Raw genomic sequence first — 20,544 nt, 5'->3', positions numbered from 1 at the left:
GTTCAATCCTAACCGGCTCAAGGTTGACTCATCCTTCCATCCTTCCGAGGTCGATAAAATGAGGACCCAGATTGTTGGGGGCAACAGGCTGACTTTACTAGAGAGGGGCTGCAAAGCACTGTGAAGCGGTACCTTAAGTGCCATTTGGTACGTCATCCCTAGTCCTTCGTTAAACTAGACATACCCAATTCCAGCAATCCTGTTTTAGCCTCCAGTCCTGTATTCATCTTTGTTGCTCTTTCTTCTCTGCACTCTTTCTAAAGTCTTTCTAGAGAAGGGGTGTCAAACTGCCAGCCTGCAGGCTGGACGGGTCACGCGGAGGCTGCGCCCACCCCATTGCCGTCAAAGGCAAAACTGTCCCGATACGTTGCGCGACGTCACAAGCTTGACATGTCTGTTTTAGAGTACGTTTTTTCTTCTGATGTTACCCTCGCTTGAGTATTCTTGGCCTGTTGACCCATCGCTTGAGTATTCTTGGCCTGTGACTCTACTGCAAAGAAATTGAGGTAAATAAAAAGTAACCTGGAAGCCATGGACCCATTTCGCTATCATGGCCAAATAAAATAAGCAGACATGATTAAAAGTGGCCCCGCAGGTAACGTCATCCGGAAAAACTAAACTCATCAATATGAGCCAGTTGGCAAGTGCCTGAATTTTGATCACCTGACCGTGGGGATGCGGTAACGGTCCTAAGTGTGAAAAAGTCATAAGCCACTTTTATCAGTGCCATTGTAACTCTGAATGATCATTAAACGAACAGTTGTTAAGGCAAGAACTACCTCCAACTAGTGCCCACAAACTTTATGCAAGCAGCTTAATAAAGCACGTGGGGCCCAAGGATCTTCATTTGCAGTTCAGGATGTAGGTCCAACCAGAAGCCTCCAGACTCAGGCTAATTGCTCCTTGGTCGGCAATATTTCCATGCCGGTTAGACTAAAGGGTGGCACTGCAGAGCGAATGTTTGAAAAGGTTTGAGATTGCCCCACTCAAGGCCGAGAGTCAGCAATTATTATTTTCTTGGGGAGAGCCCTTAAAATCACAAAAGCTGGTTAAAAGGCTGATAAAACACTGCAATCTATGACCGGACAAATCTACTGCAAACGTAAGTCTTGCTTAGAATTCCTGGTCAATATTTGTTTTAAAATCATTTTCGTTGAGTTATACTATCTGAAATTGGGACTACAAAGCATTTTAGTTCACAGTTCCAGAACCACGCTCAAAGTTGTGAGGGTGTGTGTGTGTGTGCCCGTGTATGTTTGTATACAGATAGATGATAGAGGTCAGTGATGGCGAACCTTTTAGAGACCGAGTGTCCAAACTGCAACCCAAAACCCACTTATGTATCATTAGGTGCCGGGTGAGCGTGGCCCTTTGGGCGGGCGTGGCCCATTGGGTGGGTGTGGCTGCAGTGGTAACGGCAGACTGGGTGGGACTAAAAAGTTCAATTCCAACTTTGCAAGATCTTTTTTTCCCCCCCGCGAGAAGTTGAAATTGATCAATTGAAACTTTTTTTTTGCACATGACGGTGGAGGCCTAAAGCGAAAAGGTTTTATAAAACCCAGCTGAGGGCCTAGGACTGGGGCGACGGCGCGCATGCCCACAGAGAGGGCTCTGCGTGCCACCTTTGGCACCCGTGCCATAGGCTCACCACCACGGATATAGGTAGACAGATAAACATAGATGATATACATCTAGATGATATATAGACGATATCGACATGATATATAAACAGATCATATATAGACTAGATCACAGATTAGAGGTGATAGACAGATGATATATATAGATAGATGATAGACAGAGATGATATGAGACAGGAGTTGACTACAAAACTGATTTTTTTGACCTGTAGCCACATCTCTCCCCACTTGAGACGCTCAGCAATCGGCCAGAATCAGAGCGAATCTCCCTGAAGGAGAACGTTAAAACGTCCACGGGCAAACTGCCCTGCAAGCAAAGCCTGCATGAATCCACAAACGGCTCCTCCGTTTGTGCAGTTTGTGGTGGTTCCCGTGCAGCAAAGATGTTTGCAATGCAAACCCCCGAGAACGGAGGGAACCCAGTAGGTGTTATCGGTAACAGCAGCCTCGCAACAGCTGGAGACAGACAGCAACGTCTTGAGAACTTTAGCAAACCAAACGTGGCTTATGAACATGCAACCAGCGAGAACAGCGTTACTGTATTCCACATTTTATTAGTAGACAGGTGTGCAGAAAAACCAAAACTAGATTACCAAAAAGGAGAGACAACACAAAAGGAGAAAAAAACAAAACAAAACCGGCGTTTGTTAACCTGGTCTTTAAGGGCACTGAACCAACCAAAGGGGTAGAAGAGAACGAAAGAAGAAATACCCAGAATTTCAGCGCCGAAAAATTTACCCAGAGAATGTCTATAGTCTGCTCCTTGCCGGTTTCAGCACGGGTTAAGAACTGCATTTGATTTTATTTCACGTTCCTTTTCAAATCAGAAAAATGTAAACGCAGACAAAGGTAGAAGAGGAGAGAGAGAGAGAGAACCAGGCTACCGATGGCTCAAGTAAACATTTGTCCTCAATCTCTCGAAAGCTGCATTTCAGTCGGACGGTTGAATCCTGAACGGGAAACCAGCAAGTTGCTAAGCCAGAGCGGAACATCTGCCTGCTGGATGGGAGGAGAAACAGCCCTGGCTGGTGGGATGGGGTTCCCCTTCCCTGCCCCCCCTAAAAACGTAGCCCAAGGGAAGGACAAAATAATGCATCTCGCACACCACCAAGCTTCAGCGTACAAGTCACTGGAGAGAATACAGTGAACACGGTCAAAATACAAGGAAAGAACAGCTGAAAGACGCAGCATCCTCACTGCAAGCCCAGCCAAGGACACCAATGCAGGACCCAGCACAGACAGAGACCCCCCCTCCCTCCTCGAGAACCCCATTCAAGGACTGACATTTGGGGGTGGCCTGTTGCAACAGCTTCCATTCTCCACTCGTGCACTTTTCGGAGTAAACAAGAGTTTTTATGAGTTCCTCTCGCAGGAGGGAATGAAAAAAATAAAAAAATAAAAGATTGTCCAAAGCCGGGACTCTTTGCAAGCAAACGTTACGCATTTTGATTGTTCCGTCCACCATCGTCGCTTCTTCTCATCCGTTTCCTTTTTTTCCCCCTCTTTTCTTCCCTTTTCCAAATTGGGCGGCCATCTGAACAGCCCTCCTTATCCAACAGGGGGACCACCCGGAGTTCCCCCTCTTTTCCACCAGGGGGCCAGAAGCAAAAAAACAGAAGGGCTCAAGTGGTTCCAAGGAAGGTCGCAAGCATCTCTGGTTCTGAAGAAGCTCCATCCAACCTCAGAAGACCCAAACTGCAGCTCTGGGTCGAAGGAGGCCCTTCCCAGCTAGGATCCTGAGAGACACCCCCCGCGCCCCCTTCCCCCCAATCCAAGGGCCAGGCTCAGAAATCGGGCGGAGGAAATGCAAAGCCAGCAGTTGAAGGAGAAACACAATTCCTTGATGGGTGTCCTGCATTTGATGGACAGGAAAGGGGACGGGGGTGTCTTAACACAAGGGTAGCCTGCCAAAAAAAGTCTAAACTTTGCTGATTTCCCTTGAGACGGTCACTCTTGAAATGATTTTGAACCTCCTGCCCTCATCCTCAAAGCACTTACGAAGTCTTATTTGGGGAACCCTTCATCCAGGCAGCTGGTCCTCATGGACCTGCCAAGGGGGGGGGCACGTCGCTCCTACAGCATCGAATCCAGCACCCAGAAAGGAATACAAGCGACACACCCCAAAGACTGCCTGCCACTTCCCCATTTCGAAACCCCGATGGCTCTTCTGGAATTTGCCACCTGCAATCCTGAACTTTGTCTCCTTTTAAGACAAGTTGATGAATCCAGCTTTTTTTTTCCTTTTCTTTTCCTCCAGCATTTGTGCGGTCTCCAAGCCGGGCAACTTTTAAGACTTGTGGACTTCCAACTCTCAGAATTCCTGGCTGAGGAATTCTGGGAGTTGAAGTCCACAAGTCTTAAAAAGTTACCCAACTTGGAGAGCCCTGGTCTAAGAAACGCTTTGGGGCAACTGCCCGTCTGCCTATCCAGCCCCTGGGATGCTCACTGCTTCCACAGAAAAGACTCCTCTGTCGTGGGGGACTCTTTGCGAACCTCCAGATGCAGAAAGCCAGCTGGATCTCCTGCAGAGAAGCCCGTGTTCCGGATCTCATTCTGACCTCGTCTTACGACGATGGTCACTCTGCCATGGGGGGGGGGAGAAGAGGCAGCCGCTCCCTCGAGGCATCCTTTGCAACTCGGGACAGGAAACGGTGCAGTGTTTCGAAGTGTTTATTGGAAGATTCGTATCACAAGACAACTGCCCCCACCCCATCCCCGCTCTCCCCCACCCGGACAATTCCCCCCCCCCCACCTTCTGCCTCGATCTGCCCGTGGAGCTTTCGGCCCTCCCTGCCAAGCTGATAATCCCAGCAACCTCTCATCCCGACGTGAAATTGGAATAACGGGGGGGGGGGGGCGTTTCCAACACCAGTTCAAAAACACAGAAGCTTTGCGCCCTCCGCTCGCCCACCGCCTTGGGGAAAGTGGAGGGGTGGTGGTGGAGGGAAATATAACAAAAAAGGAGAAAAAAAAATCAACCAGCAGCACCACCACGAGGCTAAACAAGTGCGCACAGAAGGAGCAGTAAAGAAGCCTCCGGAAGGAAGAGGGGGTGGGTGGGCTCTACACAGCTCCTCCACGCTCTCCGCCGGGCGTTAAAATACATCCAAACCTCTTGATGAAAGATTGGGTTTAATTTGAGAACCTAAACACAGAGCAAGCCTGTTTTGCTGTACTGTGAACTCTCCGGAAGAGGGGGAGAGAGGGAGGGAGGGGGAGCAGGGGGAAAGAGTACTGTCTTTTTTTTTTTAAAAAAAAAAGGGGGGGGGAGGGAATCAAAAACACAGTGATGGGACGGGAGAGGAGGTGCGATCCAAGATCATCCGCGCAGGTCTTTCTCGCTAGGGAGGCCAAAGAACCAGGAAGTTTTTTTTGGGGGGGGGAAAACCAAATCGTGACTCCGTACGAGAAGAGAAAGCAGGAAACGCACGTTTTGCCTGGGGTCTTCTTCCCCCCCCCCCCGCCCACCCTTGTAGGTATATATCTCTTTTTCTTTTTCTTTTTTGCTGAACGGTCATTGGATTTACTGCTGTGCCCTCCCCCCCTCTGGCAAAAACGGCGGGGCAGTACGATACGGGGTGGTGTTGGGGGGGCGGGGTGGAAAGGAGGGCCAGAGGGGACAGGTCACGACTCCTCGTTGCCGGAATCATCGTCGTCGTAACAATCGGCGTCTTCCTCCTCCTCCTCCTCCTCGTCCTCGTCGTCAATGTCGTCGTCGTACAGGTCGTCATAAAGCAAGTCGGAGCTGCTGTCGTTGGAAGGCACTTTAGTTTTGATGCAGTACTCGGCCAGCGTGGTGGGCACCTTCACACCGTCCTTCTCCGCTTCCGCCTTGGTGGCCTGCACTTGTTTCCTGCAAGGGCGGAGGGGCAGGGGGAAGTTAGGGGAGGTCAGCCTCCTCACCAGCCCCCCCACCCCCACCCCCAATGCCCACCCCTTCCGCCTTTGACATGCCGTACCCAAATCTCCCTTGCCTCACGAATGCAAGCCTCTTAAAGACCCTTAGACTCTTTCCCACATCCATCACTCCATCTCGGGTGAAATGAGCAACAGCCACAGCGCTTAGACTTATATGCTGCTTCTTAGGGCCTTTAACTGCCCCTCTCTAAGCAGTTAACAAAGTCAGCATCTTGCTCCCAGCAATCTAGACCCTCATTTTACCGACTTTGGAAGGACAGAAGGCTGAGTCAACCTTGAGCTGCTCCGAATCGAACTGCTGGCAGTTGGCAGAATTAAAATACTGCATTCTAACCTCTGTGCCACCAGGACTCGCTCTCTCTCATCTATCTATGTATCTATCTATCTATGTATCTATCTATCTATGTATCTATCTATCTATCTATCTATCTATCTATCTATCTATCTATCTATCTATCTATCTCTATATCTACATCTATCTGTCTATCTTTCTATCATCTATATCTATCTGTCTATGTCTATATATCTATCTATCATCTATCATACTCTCTTTTTAATCATTTATCCATCTATAACAAAAGCAATGGCACGTAGGCTTATATACCATTTCACAGTGATTTACAGCCTTCTCTAAGCGGTTTACAGTCAGCATCTGGCCCCCAACAGTCTGGGTCCTCCTTTTACCAACCTTGGAAGGTTAGAAGTCTGAGTCAACCCCCTAAGCCGGTCAGGATCGAACTCCTGGCATTTGGCAGAATCCTCCCAGCCATGCTTTGGTCCAACTGGCCAAATGCTAAAGGGAGCTGGACCTTAGTGGCTGTGCCTGGCAACCCTTAGTGCCCCAGGATCAGGAGAACTGAACTCTTTGGGCTGAGGGGCGGGGTCACTAGAGGACAGAGGTCAAGAAACTCAAGAGGACAAGATTAGAGTTTCTTCTCCTCCACCCCCCCCTTCCCAAGATATTTATCTTCCTTCAGAAGAAAGCATTTGTAGCACAGGGCTGAACCTTTTTTTTTTTAATTCCATTTATATCCCGCCCTTCTCCGAAGACTCAGGGCGGCTTACAAGCTTAGCAGTAGCCTTCATTCTATGTATATGCCTGCTTATTCGGGCTTTCACACACACCCCAAGCGGCATTATTACAAAGTCAGCTTATTGCCCCCAACAATCTGGGTCCTCATTTTACCTACCTCGGAAGGATGGAAGGCTGAGTCAACCTTGAGCCTGGTGGGGCTCGAACCTGCACTAATTGCAGGCAGCTGGTGTTACTTAAGGAGGCATTAGCCCACTGCTCCACCAAGGCTCTTGCGGTCCTGGGTGCTCTCTGAGCTGGGTTGTTTTCTTGCAGGTGTGTCATTACCGAACTAGGTAACATCATCAGTGCCAAAGGAAGTGGGGTTTGGGAAGAAGAGGAGGAGGAAGATTGTGAGGTCCTTGGTGGTCTATGAGCTTAGTGGTTTCCTGCAGACATTTCATGACCCAAAGTAAGTAACATCGCCAACGGTGGACGCCCCCTCTCCCTTCTAGCACTGGCGATGTTAGCTAGTTGGGTCCTGAAATGTCTGCAAGGAAACCGCCAAGCTCGGAGAGCACCCATGACCCCGCAGATCAAAAGGGCTTCTCTTCTCCATCAGCTGTTGCCTCCTTGGGACTTACCGGATGATTTCTGCATATTCTTTGTCTTTCCCTTTGCTGTCTCTCCATTTCCTGAACATAACGGAGGCGTCCACGTTTGCCGGAGAGAATGTGTTGGGCTCATTAAGCAAGGAGATTACACTCAGGAGGATAGTCCTGGAGAAAGTGAGAGGAGGAGGAGATACGGAAGTCAGAGCTCAGCCCGCATAGCAGAATAAGAAAGAGTTGGAAGTGACCTTGGAGGCCATCTAGTCCAACCCCTTGCTCAGGCAGGAAACCCTACACCATTCAGGCGCTTTGAAGAATAGCTTGACTCCCTCTTCTTTGGGGCAGCCCCTGAGATGCTGGAACATGGCTATCATGTCCCCCCTGGCCCTTCTAGACATGCCCAATTCCACAGCCGTTCCCTACGTTTTACCCTCCAGTCCCCTGATCATCTTTGTTGCTCTTCTCTGTACTCTTTCTAGAGCAGGGGTGTCAAGCTCAATTTCATTGAGGGCCGCATCAGCATTGCAGTTGCCCTCAGGGGGCCGAGTGGGTATGGCCAGGGTGGGCGTGGCCTACTGAGTGGGCGTGGCTAGAGTGTGTATGGCCTACTGGGTGAGCATGGCCAGCTCTACATCGTTGGCATCAAGGGTGCCTTATGGGGGCCTTGGCAGGAGTGGGACAGATCTGGGGGTCTCTGGCAGAAGGAGGGTCTCTGGGCCAGGGCCAAGGCAGTGGGGGCCGTTCCCTCACTGTTTCCAGGATGGCTTCGCGGGCCACATGAAACCACTTCACGGGCCAGATCTGGCCCCCGGGCCTTGTGTTTGACATGTCTGTTCTAGAGCTTCAACATCTTTTTTTACATCGTGGTGACCAAAACTGGATGCAGTGTTCCAAGTGTGGCCTTACCAAGGCCTTGTAAAGCGGTATTAACACTTCACGTGATCTTGATTCTATCCCTCTGTAAATACAGCCTAGGACTGTGTTGGCTTTTTTGGCAGCTGCAGCACACTGCTGGCTCATATTTAAATGATTGTCCACTAGGACTCCAAGATCCCTCTCACAATTACTACTATTGAGCAAGGTACCCCCTGTACTATACCTGTGCATTTGGGTTTTCTTGCCTAAACGTAGAACCTTAATTTTTCTCACCACTAAACTGCGTTTTGTTGGATAATGGGAGCATTTTCGGCTTGTGGGGGGAGGGGGAGCAGAGACTTTTTGCCCCATTCCTTCTTGTTTTTCCTAGATCTATCCTGAAGGAAGAAGTCCTGGAAAGATGGGCATTCCCTCCGTCCAGTGCGCTCCCACAGAGAGGGCCTCCTCAGGGTGCCTCCGATCAAAGAATGTCGATTGGTGGCCCCCAGGAGGAGGACGTTCTCTGTGGGCGCGCCGGACCTATGGAACCGCTTGCCGGTTGAGCTCCGGACGGCCCCCGACCTCCGCTCCTTCCGGCGCAATCTAAAAACTTATTTATTCGAGCAATCTGACCTGGTTTGATGAGTTAGGGTTGGAATTTTAATATGTCTTTTAATTACTGTTTTAAATTTGGGCATAATATTTAATTGTTTTTTAACTTTTGTATTTCGTTTTATATTTATTGCCCTGTACACCGCCCTGAGTCCTTCGGGAGAAGGGCAGTATAAAAATATAATAAATATAAATATAAATATAATATATTGCTTGCTATCCAAGCTGTCTTCTGGTGGGAAGAATCCTTGAAAAGGGTCATATGGGGGGGGCTTCATTATTCTCCCCCTCAGTTTATTATTTTTCTTAATAATCTCCGGTCCTTTCGTCGCGGCCTTAAAACATTTCTCTTCCATCAGGCTGACCTGGACTGACGATAGGGATTTTTAAATAGAATATTTTTAATATTGTATCATTTTATCATTGGGGCTTGTTAGTTTAATCTTTTTTAAACATTTGTATTATTGTGTTTTATTGTTGTTAGCTGCCCTGAGTCCTTCGGGAGATAGGGTAGCATATAAATCCCCCCCCCAAAAAACAAACAAACAAATAAATAAATAAATAATACAGGTAGTCCTCAACTTACAACAGTTCATTTAGTGACCGAAGTTACGACGACACTGAAAAAAGCGTCTTACGACCATTTTTGACGCCTACGTCCGTTGCAGCATCCCCGTGGTCATGTGATTAAAGCTCAAGACCCTTGACAACTGATTCGTATTTATGACGGTTTCAGTGTCCCGGGGTCAGATGATCACGTTTCGCCACCTTCCGACAAGCCAAGTTGGTGGTGGAAGCCAGATTCATTTAACAACCTGGCTACTAACTTATCAACCACAATGGATTCACTTAGCAACGGTGGCAAGCAAGGTCATAAAACGGGGCCAAGCTCACTTGACAAAATGTTTCACTTACCAACAGAAATTTTGGGCTCAGCTGGGGTGGTGGGGCGAGGATTACCTGCAATCCAGCCTGCTGAAATTTGCTTTCCCCACCCCCCCAAGGGGAAAAAATTAAATCCAAATGGAATCTTAAAACTGTCAATTTTGCAAACTGGCATTTTGTGGTTCAAGTTTCTAGAAAACCCCATCCTGAACGGCCGCAGCGCTCAGGCTGTTGCACGAGGTGCCAACCCCGTTTTGCCAAGAAGGGCCCCGTGCAAAATGAATGAGTTGTAATGCTTTGCGGCTCGCTCTCGCTCTCTCTTTTCTTTTAGCAAACACCCTCTGTCTTACCTCAATGAGCCTGGCGTCTCTGAGGCGACAGGGCCAACGTCAGTGATGGCGAACCTTTTAGAGACTGAGTGCCGAAAAACCACCCCGCCCCCCCACCCACCCACAGGGCCACCCACCACCTCCACGGCCCACGCCCTCTGCCCAGCACGCGGTGCCATAGGTTCGCCATCACTGGCCAAGTTGAACTTGGCCAAAGATGATTTGGATTATTTTTTTGAATGGCAAGTGAGGGAGGGGCTGTAAACATGGGGTGAGTTGGAGGGGGCGCCCCTGGACCCTAGAAGTACTCCTCGCCTTGCAACAGTTCATCTAGTGACCGCCCAAAGTTACAACGGCACTGGGAAAAACTGATGTAGGACCGTTTTCTGCACTTGCAACCCTCGCAGGCATCCCCGCGGTCATGTGATCAAACTTTGGGTGTGCTTGGCAACTGACCCACGTTTATGACGGTTGCAGTGTCATGCGAACCCCTTTTGCGACCATCGGACAAGCACAAGTCAACGAGGGAGTGAGATTCGCTTAACAACCGGTTGGCTCTCTTTAACAAGTGCAGTGATTCACTTAATAACTGGGGCAAGAAAGGTTGTAAACCGGGGCAAAATTCACTGAACAACCGTCTCCCCTTAGCAAATTTTGGGTTCAAATGTGGTCGTAAGTCGAGGACTACCTGTACTCTGGTGGCGTCGAAAGTAATTCTCCGCCTCGGAGGGTCTTACCTGACGTTCTGCGTGGGGTTCCACCGTTCCGATGGCAATTCTCCACTTTGAGGATCATCTACAGGTGGGTGAAGAATTGAAATACATACATCCCCATTCTACGAAAGGAAAAATGAGTGGGGCGGGGGGGGTTTGGAGGGGGTATGAAGAGAGACAACTAAGTTAAACTATGCAGCAAACAGACCACTGATAAAAATCCACCCCCAACTCTGCCTATTTCCTAAATATCAAGTGTAAAAGCAAGGCACAGATTGCTACACAATCACACAGACACAGACACACAAACTCAGTAGCTAAGGGCTGTAAATCTCAACACATCTGGGGCTTACCTTCACAGAACTCAGTGTGGCTTTTCGGTCCCAGTCAGAATGGAACTGGAAGGGATCTTGGAGGTCTAGGCGACCTCGGCTCTTTTATGACTCGTGGACTTCAACTCCCAGAATTCCCCCTGACTCAGGAATTCTGGGAGTTGAAGTCCACGAGTCATAAAAGAGCCGAGGTTGCCTACCCCTGTGAATCTAGTCCAACAACTTGTGGAGGCATGTCGCTCTCCTGGTTAATTGTCTTCACGGTTAGGAAGTTTCTCCTTAATTCCAGGTTGTTCTCTTTGTAGCTGTATCCTCTAGGGAGGCTTCTCTACCTTTATGTAACACTTACTCTCTTTCTTCAGCCCCAGCGTTATTAACACATTTAACCCTAGGTTTGATTTCCTTCATTTACTCCAAATAATTCCACCAGGGGGAGCCAGAGCTCTCACCGAGAAGCCCTGGCTGCCAGCCCCGACAGATCCAGTTCTGATCTCCTCCACAAGCAGATTCCCCAGATCCAAGGTAAACATCTCCCACTTCCTTTGGCCAACAGATTAGAAAGAGAGCCCTCTGCTATTATTGATTGGGGAGAAGCCGCTGGCTTTGACGTTTGCCAGCCTGCAGCAGAATTTAAAGGATATACCTCTGATTCTGCAGAACCAATCCCTTTTCAACGCTCAACGCCTGATCCCGGGGATGTTCTCTCTCTCTCTCTCTCTCCTTCCTTCCTTCCTTATCTCTCTTTCTCTCTCTCCCTGTCTCTCTCTTCTGGTGCTAAAGCTATAGGAGAGTTTTAGAGAGACTGAGGCTCTTCTCCAAAGCATCAGAAGGCAGGACAAGAAACCATGGAGGGAAACTAATCAAGGAGAGAAGCAACTTTGAATTAAGGAGAAACTTCCTAACCAGTGGAACAGAAGTTGCCTTCAGAGGTTGTAGGTGCTCCATCTCCGGAGGTTTTTAAGAAGAGACTGGACAACCACCCGTCAAATAGGGTATAGGCTCCCCTGCTTGAGCAGGGGGCTGGACTAGAAGACCTCCAAGGTCCCTTCCAGATTCTATTCTATTCTATTCTACTCTATTCTATTCTGTTCTGTTCTATTCTACTCTACTCTAAACTGTTCTGCTATTCCATTCCATTCCATTCCATATATTCTATTCTATTCTATTCTATTCTATTCTATTCTATTCTATTCTATTCTATTCTATTCTATTCTATTCTATTCTATTCTATTCTATTCTATTCTATTCTATTCTATTCTTATTCCATTCCACATTCCATTCTATTCTATTCCATTCCCATTCCCATTCCTATTGTTCCTATTCTATCCCTACTCCTATTCCTCCTACTCCTGGACCACAGCTCCATACCCCCCTGCTAGGATGAGTTTTCTCCTAAGAATAAGATCGCAGAAGCTGCTTCTTGGGCTGCCAAAAGCCCTTTCTGGATTTCTCCTTTCCAGGAGGTTGTGGAGATCCAGAGAAGCACTGCCAAAGGAGACCCCATCTCATTTGGCCTCCACTCTTCCCTTTTTAAGGAGGAAGGAGAGGAGTCAAGAGCTGGGAGTGGCAAAGCAACAAACGTGCCCTGGAGTTCCAGCTTTGCAAAGAACCTTAGTGCTGCAAGGTGTTCTTATTTTTATTTTTTTAATGGCACCCACTCCAGGCGCTCAGTCAACCTACCTCATAAATGTTCGGATGCCACATTTTGGTCAGAAATCTGAAGGTAGGTGGTGAATACGGGTAATCCATAGGAAATTTAATATGAGCCTGAAAGAGAGGAACAGGGAGGACTTATTAGCTCAGGGTTGGACTGTGGGGTCCTTGGTGCTCTCTGAGCTGCGCTGTTTTCTTGCAGACGTTTCATGACCCAACTAGATAACATCATCAGTGCTAGAAGAAAGGAGGAGGAGGAGGAGGAGGAGGAAGAGGACTGTGGGGTCCTTGGTGCTCTCTGAGCTGCGCTGTTTTCTTGCAGACATTTCATGACCCAACTAGATAACATCATCAGTGCTAGAAGAAAGGAGGAGGAGGAGGAGGAGGAGGAAGAGGAGGAGGAGGAGGACAACGACTGTGGGGTCCTTGGTGCTCTCTGAGCTGCGCTGTTTTCTTGCAGACATTTCATGACCCGACTGGATAACATCATCCACGCTGAAAGGGAAAGGGGATTGCGGAGAGGAGGAGGAAGAGGACGTGGGATCCTTGTGACTTGGTGGTTTTCTTGTAGACATTTCCAACTAGATAACATATGTGGTAGAAGGGAGTGGGGTTTGTGGAGAGGAGGAGGAGGAGGAGGAGGAGGAGGAGGAGGAGGAGGAGGAGGAGGAGGAGGAGGAGGAGGAAAGGACTGTGGGGTCCTTGGTGCTTCCTAAGCTTGGTTGTTTTCTTGCAGATGTTTTATGGCCCTATTAGGTAACATCAGCACTAAGATTAGTACCACACTAACAATCAAGCAGTAAACAATATCCCAAACAAGCAGCTACCAACTCAGACAAACAAGCTAACACTTAACATCAGCCTAATCAAGGCACCACCAAGAAGAAAACAACATTCCCACCAACAGTGACAGGGCAAGCCAGTAGTATTCAAACAGAGAGCAAACCCCACTCTCCTCTAGCCCTGATATTGTTGCCTAGTTGGGTCATGAAACGTCTGCAAGAAAGCCACCAAGCTCAGAGGGAACACCAAAGACTCCATTTATTAAACACCACGCTACCACTGAACAGATGGGTTTGCTTTTTCCTGCTTCCGAGCCAACACAGGCTATGTTTCCACAGTATATATGTGGCCTGCCACGGGAATGAAACCTTTTCTCCGGGTTTGCACAGTGCACCGACTCACGTAAACCAAACAGCCTGGATGCGCACAAGAGCTAAGCCACAGGAATCTCTACACTGCATAAACGCAAGTGTTGGCTTCGAACAAAAGCTCCTAAGGATTCAGCAGAGAATTTTAACAACCTTTCACGGGCTCCTAAAAATCAGCAGAAAAATATTTTTGGGAAAAGAATACAACACTTCTTAGCATCGTAGGTCAGGGGTCCTCAACTTTGGCGACTTTTAAGACTTGGGGACTTCAACTCCCAGCTTCGTAGGTCAGGGGTCCTCAACCTTGGCGACTTTAAGACTTGGGGACTTCAACTCCCAGAATCCCTCAGCCAGCAAAGCTGGCTGAGGAATTCTGGGACTTGAAGTCCCCAAGTCTTAAAGTCGCCAAAGTTGAGGATCCCTGTTGTAGATCATCCTGGGGGTCAGGACAGATACGAGTGGAAAAGATGGATTACAAATCTGAAGAAGTTCAGGCCTGGATGGGTAGCATATAAATATTTTAAGCAAGTAAACAGCTGAACTCGATCAGAAGGTTGGACATCTGGTGAGATGGGGAAACAGTCTCGATCATAAAGGAACAGGGACTAAAATACGGCATTTATTCCAAAGAAAGACAAATTTTTCCATTCCCCCAAACGACTGCAGTTTTTAAAGTTAGTAAGGCAGTCCTTGACTTACGACACACAATTGCGCCCGGAATTTATGTTGCCGAGTGAGGAATTCGTAAAGGCAGTTTGGCCCCATTTGACGACTTTTCTTGCCCTGCGCCTGTTAAACGAATCGCTACCATTTTTTCATGTTAGTTGCAGCGGTTGTTAAGTCAATCTGGCTTCCCCATTGACTTTGCTTGTCAGGAGGTCGCCAAAAGAGGATCGCGTGACCCTGGGACCCCTGTACCTGTCATAAATTACGAGTCTGAATTTTGTTGCAACGGTCGTGTGAAGAAAAAAACGGTCATAATAAGTCACTTTTTCCCCCAAGAGCCGTTGTAACTTCAGTCACTAAACGAATGGTTGTAATTGCGAGGAACACCTGTCATAACATTAAGAAAACCAAGATCATGGCAACCGGCCCTCTCAATTCCTGGCAAATAGATGGGGAAGAAATGGAGGTAGTGACAGATTTTATTTTCCTGGGCTCCAAGATCACTGCAGACGGGGACTACAGCCAAGAAATTAAAAGACGCTTGCTCCTGGGGAGGAAAGCCATGGCAAATCTAGACAGCACACTAAAAAGCAGAGATATCACCCTGCCAACAAAAGTGCGTATAGTCAAGGCCATGGTCTCCCCAGTTGCAATGTATGGTTGTGAAAGTTGGACCATAAGAAAGGCCGAGCGCCAAAGAATGGAGGCCCTTGAACTCTGGTGCTGGAGAAGACTCCTGCGAGTTCCTTGGACTGCAAGGCGATCAAACTGGTCAGTCCTAGAGGAGATCAACCCTGACTGCTCTTTAGAAGGCCAGATCCTGAAGTTGAAACTCAAATACTTTGGCCACCTAATGAGAAGGAAGGACTCACTGGAGAAGAGCCTAATGCTGGGAAAGATTGAGGGCAATAGAAGAAGGGGACGACAGAGAATGAGGTGTCTGGATGGAGTCACTGAAGCAGCAGATGTGAGCTTAAAGGGACTCCAGAAGATGGTAGAGGACAGGAAGGCCTGGAGGAACATTGTCCATGGGGTTGCGATGGGTCAGACACGACTTCGCAACTAACAACACCTGTCGTAAACATCTTGACTTTAATCATGGGGAGAGGTCATTATGGGCTCTGGACGGTGTTTGGCCACATGCTGACCTCACAGGGAAGGCACAGAAAGCCTGGGCACCGTCTCCGACAAGAGTTCTGGATCAGGCTCGGCGTATGCTGGCTGCGAGAAACCTGGTTGAGAGGCCTCTTGGGAAAGATGCCGTCTCTCCATCAAAAGGAAATATTAGCATGTTCCCCCCCCCCAAAAATAAGACCCAGCTGGAAAATAAGCCCTAGCGTGATTTTTTTTCAGGATGCTCGTAACAGAAGCCCTACCCCGCAAATAAGCCCCATGTCAAGTTTCTGGGCTTTTCAAGTGACTCTGAAGCATTGTTTACCTTAAAAGTCCTTTATTTTCGGCAAATGCTTGCTCGAAGGAAGCTGGAATCTGAACTCTCTGCCCCCCCCCTTGAAAAATATATTAAAACGCAATTCTCCACCTTTCTAATTTTGTCATGAATCGTATTCTCCAATTAATTTAAAGAATCAGTTTCCCTTCCGTTAGGAAAACCTGCCAAGCTCTTATCTTCTTTAATTTCAGATGGCCTTGAGGAACAATCCTCCTCTTCCCCCCCTCCCAACCTTAACCCAATCTCTTAAAGCAATGCGCAAGTTTAACATATGAAATGGCTCCTTCTTCATCTCTTGTCAAGCAAGAACAATCCATGTTAGTTAGCAGCGTTGACATCCCAGTTAAGATCGTAGGCCAGACGGATGCATTTAGTACCGTATTTCCCCAAAAATAAGACCTAACCGGAAAGTAAGCCCTAATGTGTCTTTTGGAGCAAAATTAATATTTTTTAAATTTTTTTTATTTTAATTCCATTTATATCCCGCCATTCTCCGAAGACTCAGGGCGGCTTACAAGCTTAGCAGTAGCCTTCATTCTATGTATATGCCTGCTTATTAGGGCTTTCATACACCCCCCAAGCGGCATATGGTTTTATTTTCGGGGAAATACGGTATGTCGCTCTTCTCTAGCTCAGAGGTCCCCAACCTTTTGGGCACCAGGGACCGGTTCCGTGGAGAGAGGTTTTTCCGTGGACCGGAGGATGCGTGGTTTTGTGTGCTGCCTGCATCTCACGGATGAGGCTTTGCTTGTTTGTGCGGACCGGTTGCTGGCATGCCGTGGCCCGGTACTGGTCCACAGACCGGGCATTGGGGACCCCTGCTCTAGCTGAAATCCCAAATGATGACGTTTGGCCTCTGGTGAGAGAGAGATAACATGTGGCCCACAGAAGTCAACTAGATTTTTCTCAGGGTCAAGAAACAACATGCATAAATATATATTATACATTATAAAATCCCTCCTCGCCCTTATTATAGGCGGTCTGTATCTTCCTTGGGAGTTTGAGGGTGGAGGTAGTCCTCGAATCACTGCTGCAATTGAGCCCCCAAGTTGCTAAGTGAGACATTTGTTAAGTCAATGTTGTCCCATTTTACGACCTGTCTGGCCACCATTGTTAAGTGAATCCCTGTATTTCTTAAGTTGGCGACACGGTGGTTCAACAAGTCTGGCTCCCCCAGGTCGCCAAAGGGGATCACCTGACCCCGGGACACTGCAACCGTCGTCAATGCGAGTCAGTTCCCAAGCATGTTAATTTTGAACACGTTTTTTGTGTGAAAAACGGCCATAAGTCACTTTTTTTCCAGTGCCGTTGTAACTTTGAAGAGTCCCTAAACAATCTGTCGTAAGTCAAGGACTACTTGATTGGCGGGTAGCTGTGTCTCTCTATTGATCCGGAAATCCCACAGGATCTTAGTGTTGTGATTCAGGGTCAGCCTGTGGGTCCGGCAGCCGGGTCGGATGACTCGGATGACTCAGACGAGGGGGAGGAGGGGGGTGTTGAAGAAGAACTTGCTGATGATGGCTTGGAGGCTCCGCAGAGCCCCCAGCCAGGCCCCTCTTACTTGGTGGAGACCCAGCTGTGTGAGCTCGACAGTGTGGATGAGGATGACCCACAGCTGGCCCTGTTCAAGGACGCCCGACGCAGGAGGCAGTCAAGTAGGAGCAAGCAGAGAAAGGCTGTGGGACTTCTCGGAAGGAGGCAAAGAGAGGCCACGCCCTGAACTCTTATAAAGGGAGTGTTTGGGGGAGGGCTGGTTTGCTGAAAGCAACCGCTCCGATAGAGGATCAAAGCTCCGGTATCTTGTTTCATGTTTTGTTTGTTTGTGTAATAAATTTGGCAGACGTTTTCCAGCCTCTGCCGTTTGTACAGGGGTTGCCTTCCTGCAAGGCCGGTAGCAGGCTGGTACAGAACACTTAGCTTGCCGATTCTCCATTTGTAGGGTCTCCCATCTATATACTTAGGAGGGTTTAGCCTCCAGTACACAAGAATGCACGAACAGCCACACACCCCTTATCCACTACTTGCAACACTTAAGCCAGACTACTTTCAATGGCTTTGACAGCATGCTGTGACATGTCTAATTCCCTTGAAATTCACAGCTAATGATCCTCTGCTGTTCAACTGGGATAAAATCCATCCATTTGGGATTTTCCTTCTATTCATTAGCGGGAAATTCCCCATTAATGAGAAAAGGATATTCCTCAATTGCTTCCACGGCAACCGCTCAAAGCTTCGCTTTTTTTCCTGCTTAGGTCCTAAGAAACGCACCAGGAAATTTTCTCAAACACAGCAGCCTCTTCCAGCTTAAAACACAAGAGGGGGGTGGTGGTCCTCGACTCAAGCAGTTCATTTACTGACCGTCCAAAGCTACAAAAGCACTGGGGGGAAAAAAAAAGTCACTTATGACCGTTTTTCACACTTACAACTGACGGTCACGTGATCAGAATTCAGAGCCCTGGCGAATGATTTATATTTATGACGATTGCGGTGTCCTGGGGTTATAGGATGCCTCCTTGTGAACTTTCGACAGGCAAAGTCCGTGGGCAAGCCAGATGTGCTGAGCATCTGTGGCGACTAAATTGGCAAAATGAGGCAGAATTTCACGCAGCCAACTTTTCACTCAGCAACGTATAATTTTGGGCTCAGTTGGGGTCGTAATTCGAGGACCACCTGCACTTGGGTCAATACAAGGATTGGACCCAACAGACCGAAACCGCGTTTTTCAAAAGGAAAAAGGTCCACCTTTTCTAACTGGCTAGGAGGAAGCCACCACACCGCCCCTCAGACACGTTGCCAGACAACGCACAATGAGTATGAGTTGACACTACAAAATTAAGGTTAAATTCTAAAGCAGGTTTTGCTAGAGTCCCAGCAGAAAGTTAAATGACTTGATGAAAACAAGGCCAGGACCACAGACAGAATCCATTCCTGGTTAAAAACAAAAAAACAAAACTTTTGGAGAAGGTTTTTGGCAACATCCTATTGAGAACAAGCACAAGTTATTCCTTCTATATTCAGCCAAGTCACGTTTGGCACCACAGAGAGGAACTACGATCCGCTTGCATGGAGCCCTTTTATTGTATTTCTACACAGAGTAACAACAGAGTTGGAAGGGACCTTGGAGGTCCTCTAGTCCAACCCCTTGCTCAGGCAGGAAACCCTTATACCATTTCAGCCAAATGGCTGTCCGGTTTCTTCTTAAAATCCTCCAGTGTTGGAGCACCCACAACGTCTGGAGGCAAGCTGTTCCACTGATTTAATTGTTCTAGCGGTTCTACACATCTTCCCACACAATTCCACTCACTATTAGATGGAAGCTTAGATGAAAGGGGGGGGGTTGTTGTCAGGGACCCACAAATTACAATTCAGTAGGGTGAGAGCACCCCAAAGAGCAGGTGGCCACATAGACCACCTCTTCATAATTGACCACTGGAGGGTCCTCTGCAACTCCTGGCATGCTTAAGAAGGGACCACTGGTGATCTGAGAGATTAACTTGAGGTCAGCCATTTGTCTGAAATGGTATAGGATTTCCTGCCTGAGCAGGGGGTTAGACTAGATGACCTCCAAGGTCCCTTCCAACTTTTTATTGTTGTTGTTGTGTTGTTGTTGTTATTATTATTGACCATCGCACAGTCAGCCAGATGTTCAGACTGGATTTGGCATTTTTGTCTACCTATCGAGTCCTTACCAAGGACCTGGGAGAGGCAGATTTGGCTGTTGGATGGTATTACAAATATCGTCGCAGGATGGAAGCATTTCCTAGTAAGGCCGCCTTTTGCAATTGACTGATGGCGAATTTGTCAATGCCAATGGTGTCCAAGTGATGCTCCAGTTGTTTTGGGATTGCACCCAAGGCGCCTATTAATATTGGTACTACCCTTGCTTGCCTTTGCCACAATCTTTCTATTTCTATTTGTAGGTCTTTGTATTTTGTGATCTTCTCCAGTTCTTTCTCATCTATTCTGCTGTCTCCAGTCACTGCCACGTCCACTATCCAGACTTTTTTGTCTTTCTTATCAACAATTGTTAAGTCCGGGGTGTTATGTTGCAGGTTGTTGTTGTTGCTGCTGTTGTTATTATTATTATTATGTGGAGAGGGAATTACAGGTTAATTCTCAACCTACAACTTTTTGTTTAGCAACCAATTACGACGACACTGAAAAAATCAACTTAGGACCGTTTGTACACTTATGGTCTTTGCAGCATCCCTGCGGTCACTGTACCTTCCGAGTATCTACAGTGTCCCCCCCCCCCGATTCAGACATTAAGGATATGTGGGAGCTTATCTGTATGGCATGAAATTTAAAAATGTATCTCGAGGCCAGAGGTCTCCAAAGCTGGCCACATTAAGACTTGTGGATTTCAGCTCCCAGAATTCCCCAGCCAGCCACACGGACTACTGCAACATCGTTGTTTCCCATCGCTTCCAGCACCAATTAAAAACTGAGTGTCTGCAGCGTATCAGAAGCACCCAGTGTTAAAAAAAACTTGACAGCAGCCACCACTGGCTTTGTATAGTTGTTAAATAGCATCAGAGATAAAGTGTGTTCCTGCTAGAAGACGGATTAACAGTCACCAATACAAATTTACGAGACCATCCCATTAAAAAAAAGTGGTCTCTCTACAACAGCGTCTCCAGCTCACAGGAACTGTTCAGGAGAATAGCATTATACTGTTTTTATGATTGTTTTATGCTTGGTTTTATTGTGGGATGGA

The 20,544-nt window shown here is 47.8% G+C and overlaps 1 protein-coding gene across 1 annotated transcript in view; it reads right to left on the bottom strand.

Moving 5' to 3' along the window:
- Positions 1 to 5,127: 5,127 nt before the first annotated feature.
- The window catches only part of UBE2R2 (ubiquitin conjugating enzyme E2 R2), a 68,998-nt gene continuing 53,581 nt past the window's right edge, over positions 5,128 to 20,544 (bottom strand). Inside the window, exons 2-5 of the mRNA XM_081319789.1 lie at positions 12,588 to 12,674; positions 10,600 to 10,697; positions 7,215 to 7,349; positions 5,128 to 5,493 (exon numbers count right to left, since the gene is read on the bottom strand). Coding sequence (XP_081175915.1) covers positions 5,265 to 5,493; positions 7,215 to 7,349; positions 10,600 to 10,697; positions 12,588 to 12,674 — 549 coding nt within the window. The 3' untranslated portion in view covers positions 5,128 to 5,264. The remainder of the gene's footprint in view (positions 5,494 to 7,214; positions 7,350 to 10,599; positions 10,698 to 12,587; positions 12,675 to 20,544) is intronic.

Source organism: Vipera berus (assembly GCF_964194415.1).
Source record: "Vipera berus genome assembly, chromosome: 2".
NCBI lineage: Eukaryota > Metazoa > Chordata > Lepidosauria > Squamata > Viperidae > Vipera > Vipera berus.
The sequence above is the reverse complement of the archived record's forward strand: the minus strand, read 5'-3'. Positions and strand labels throughout refer to the sequence as shown.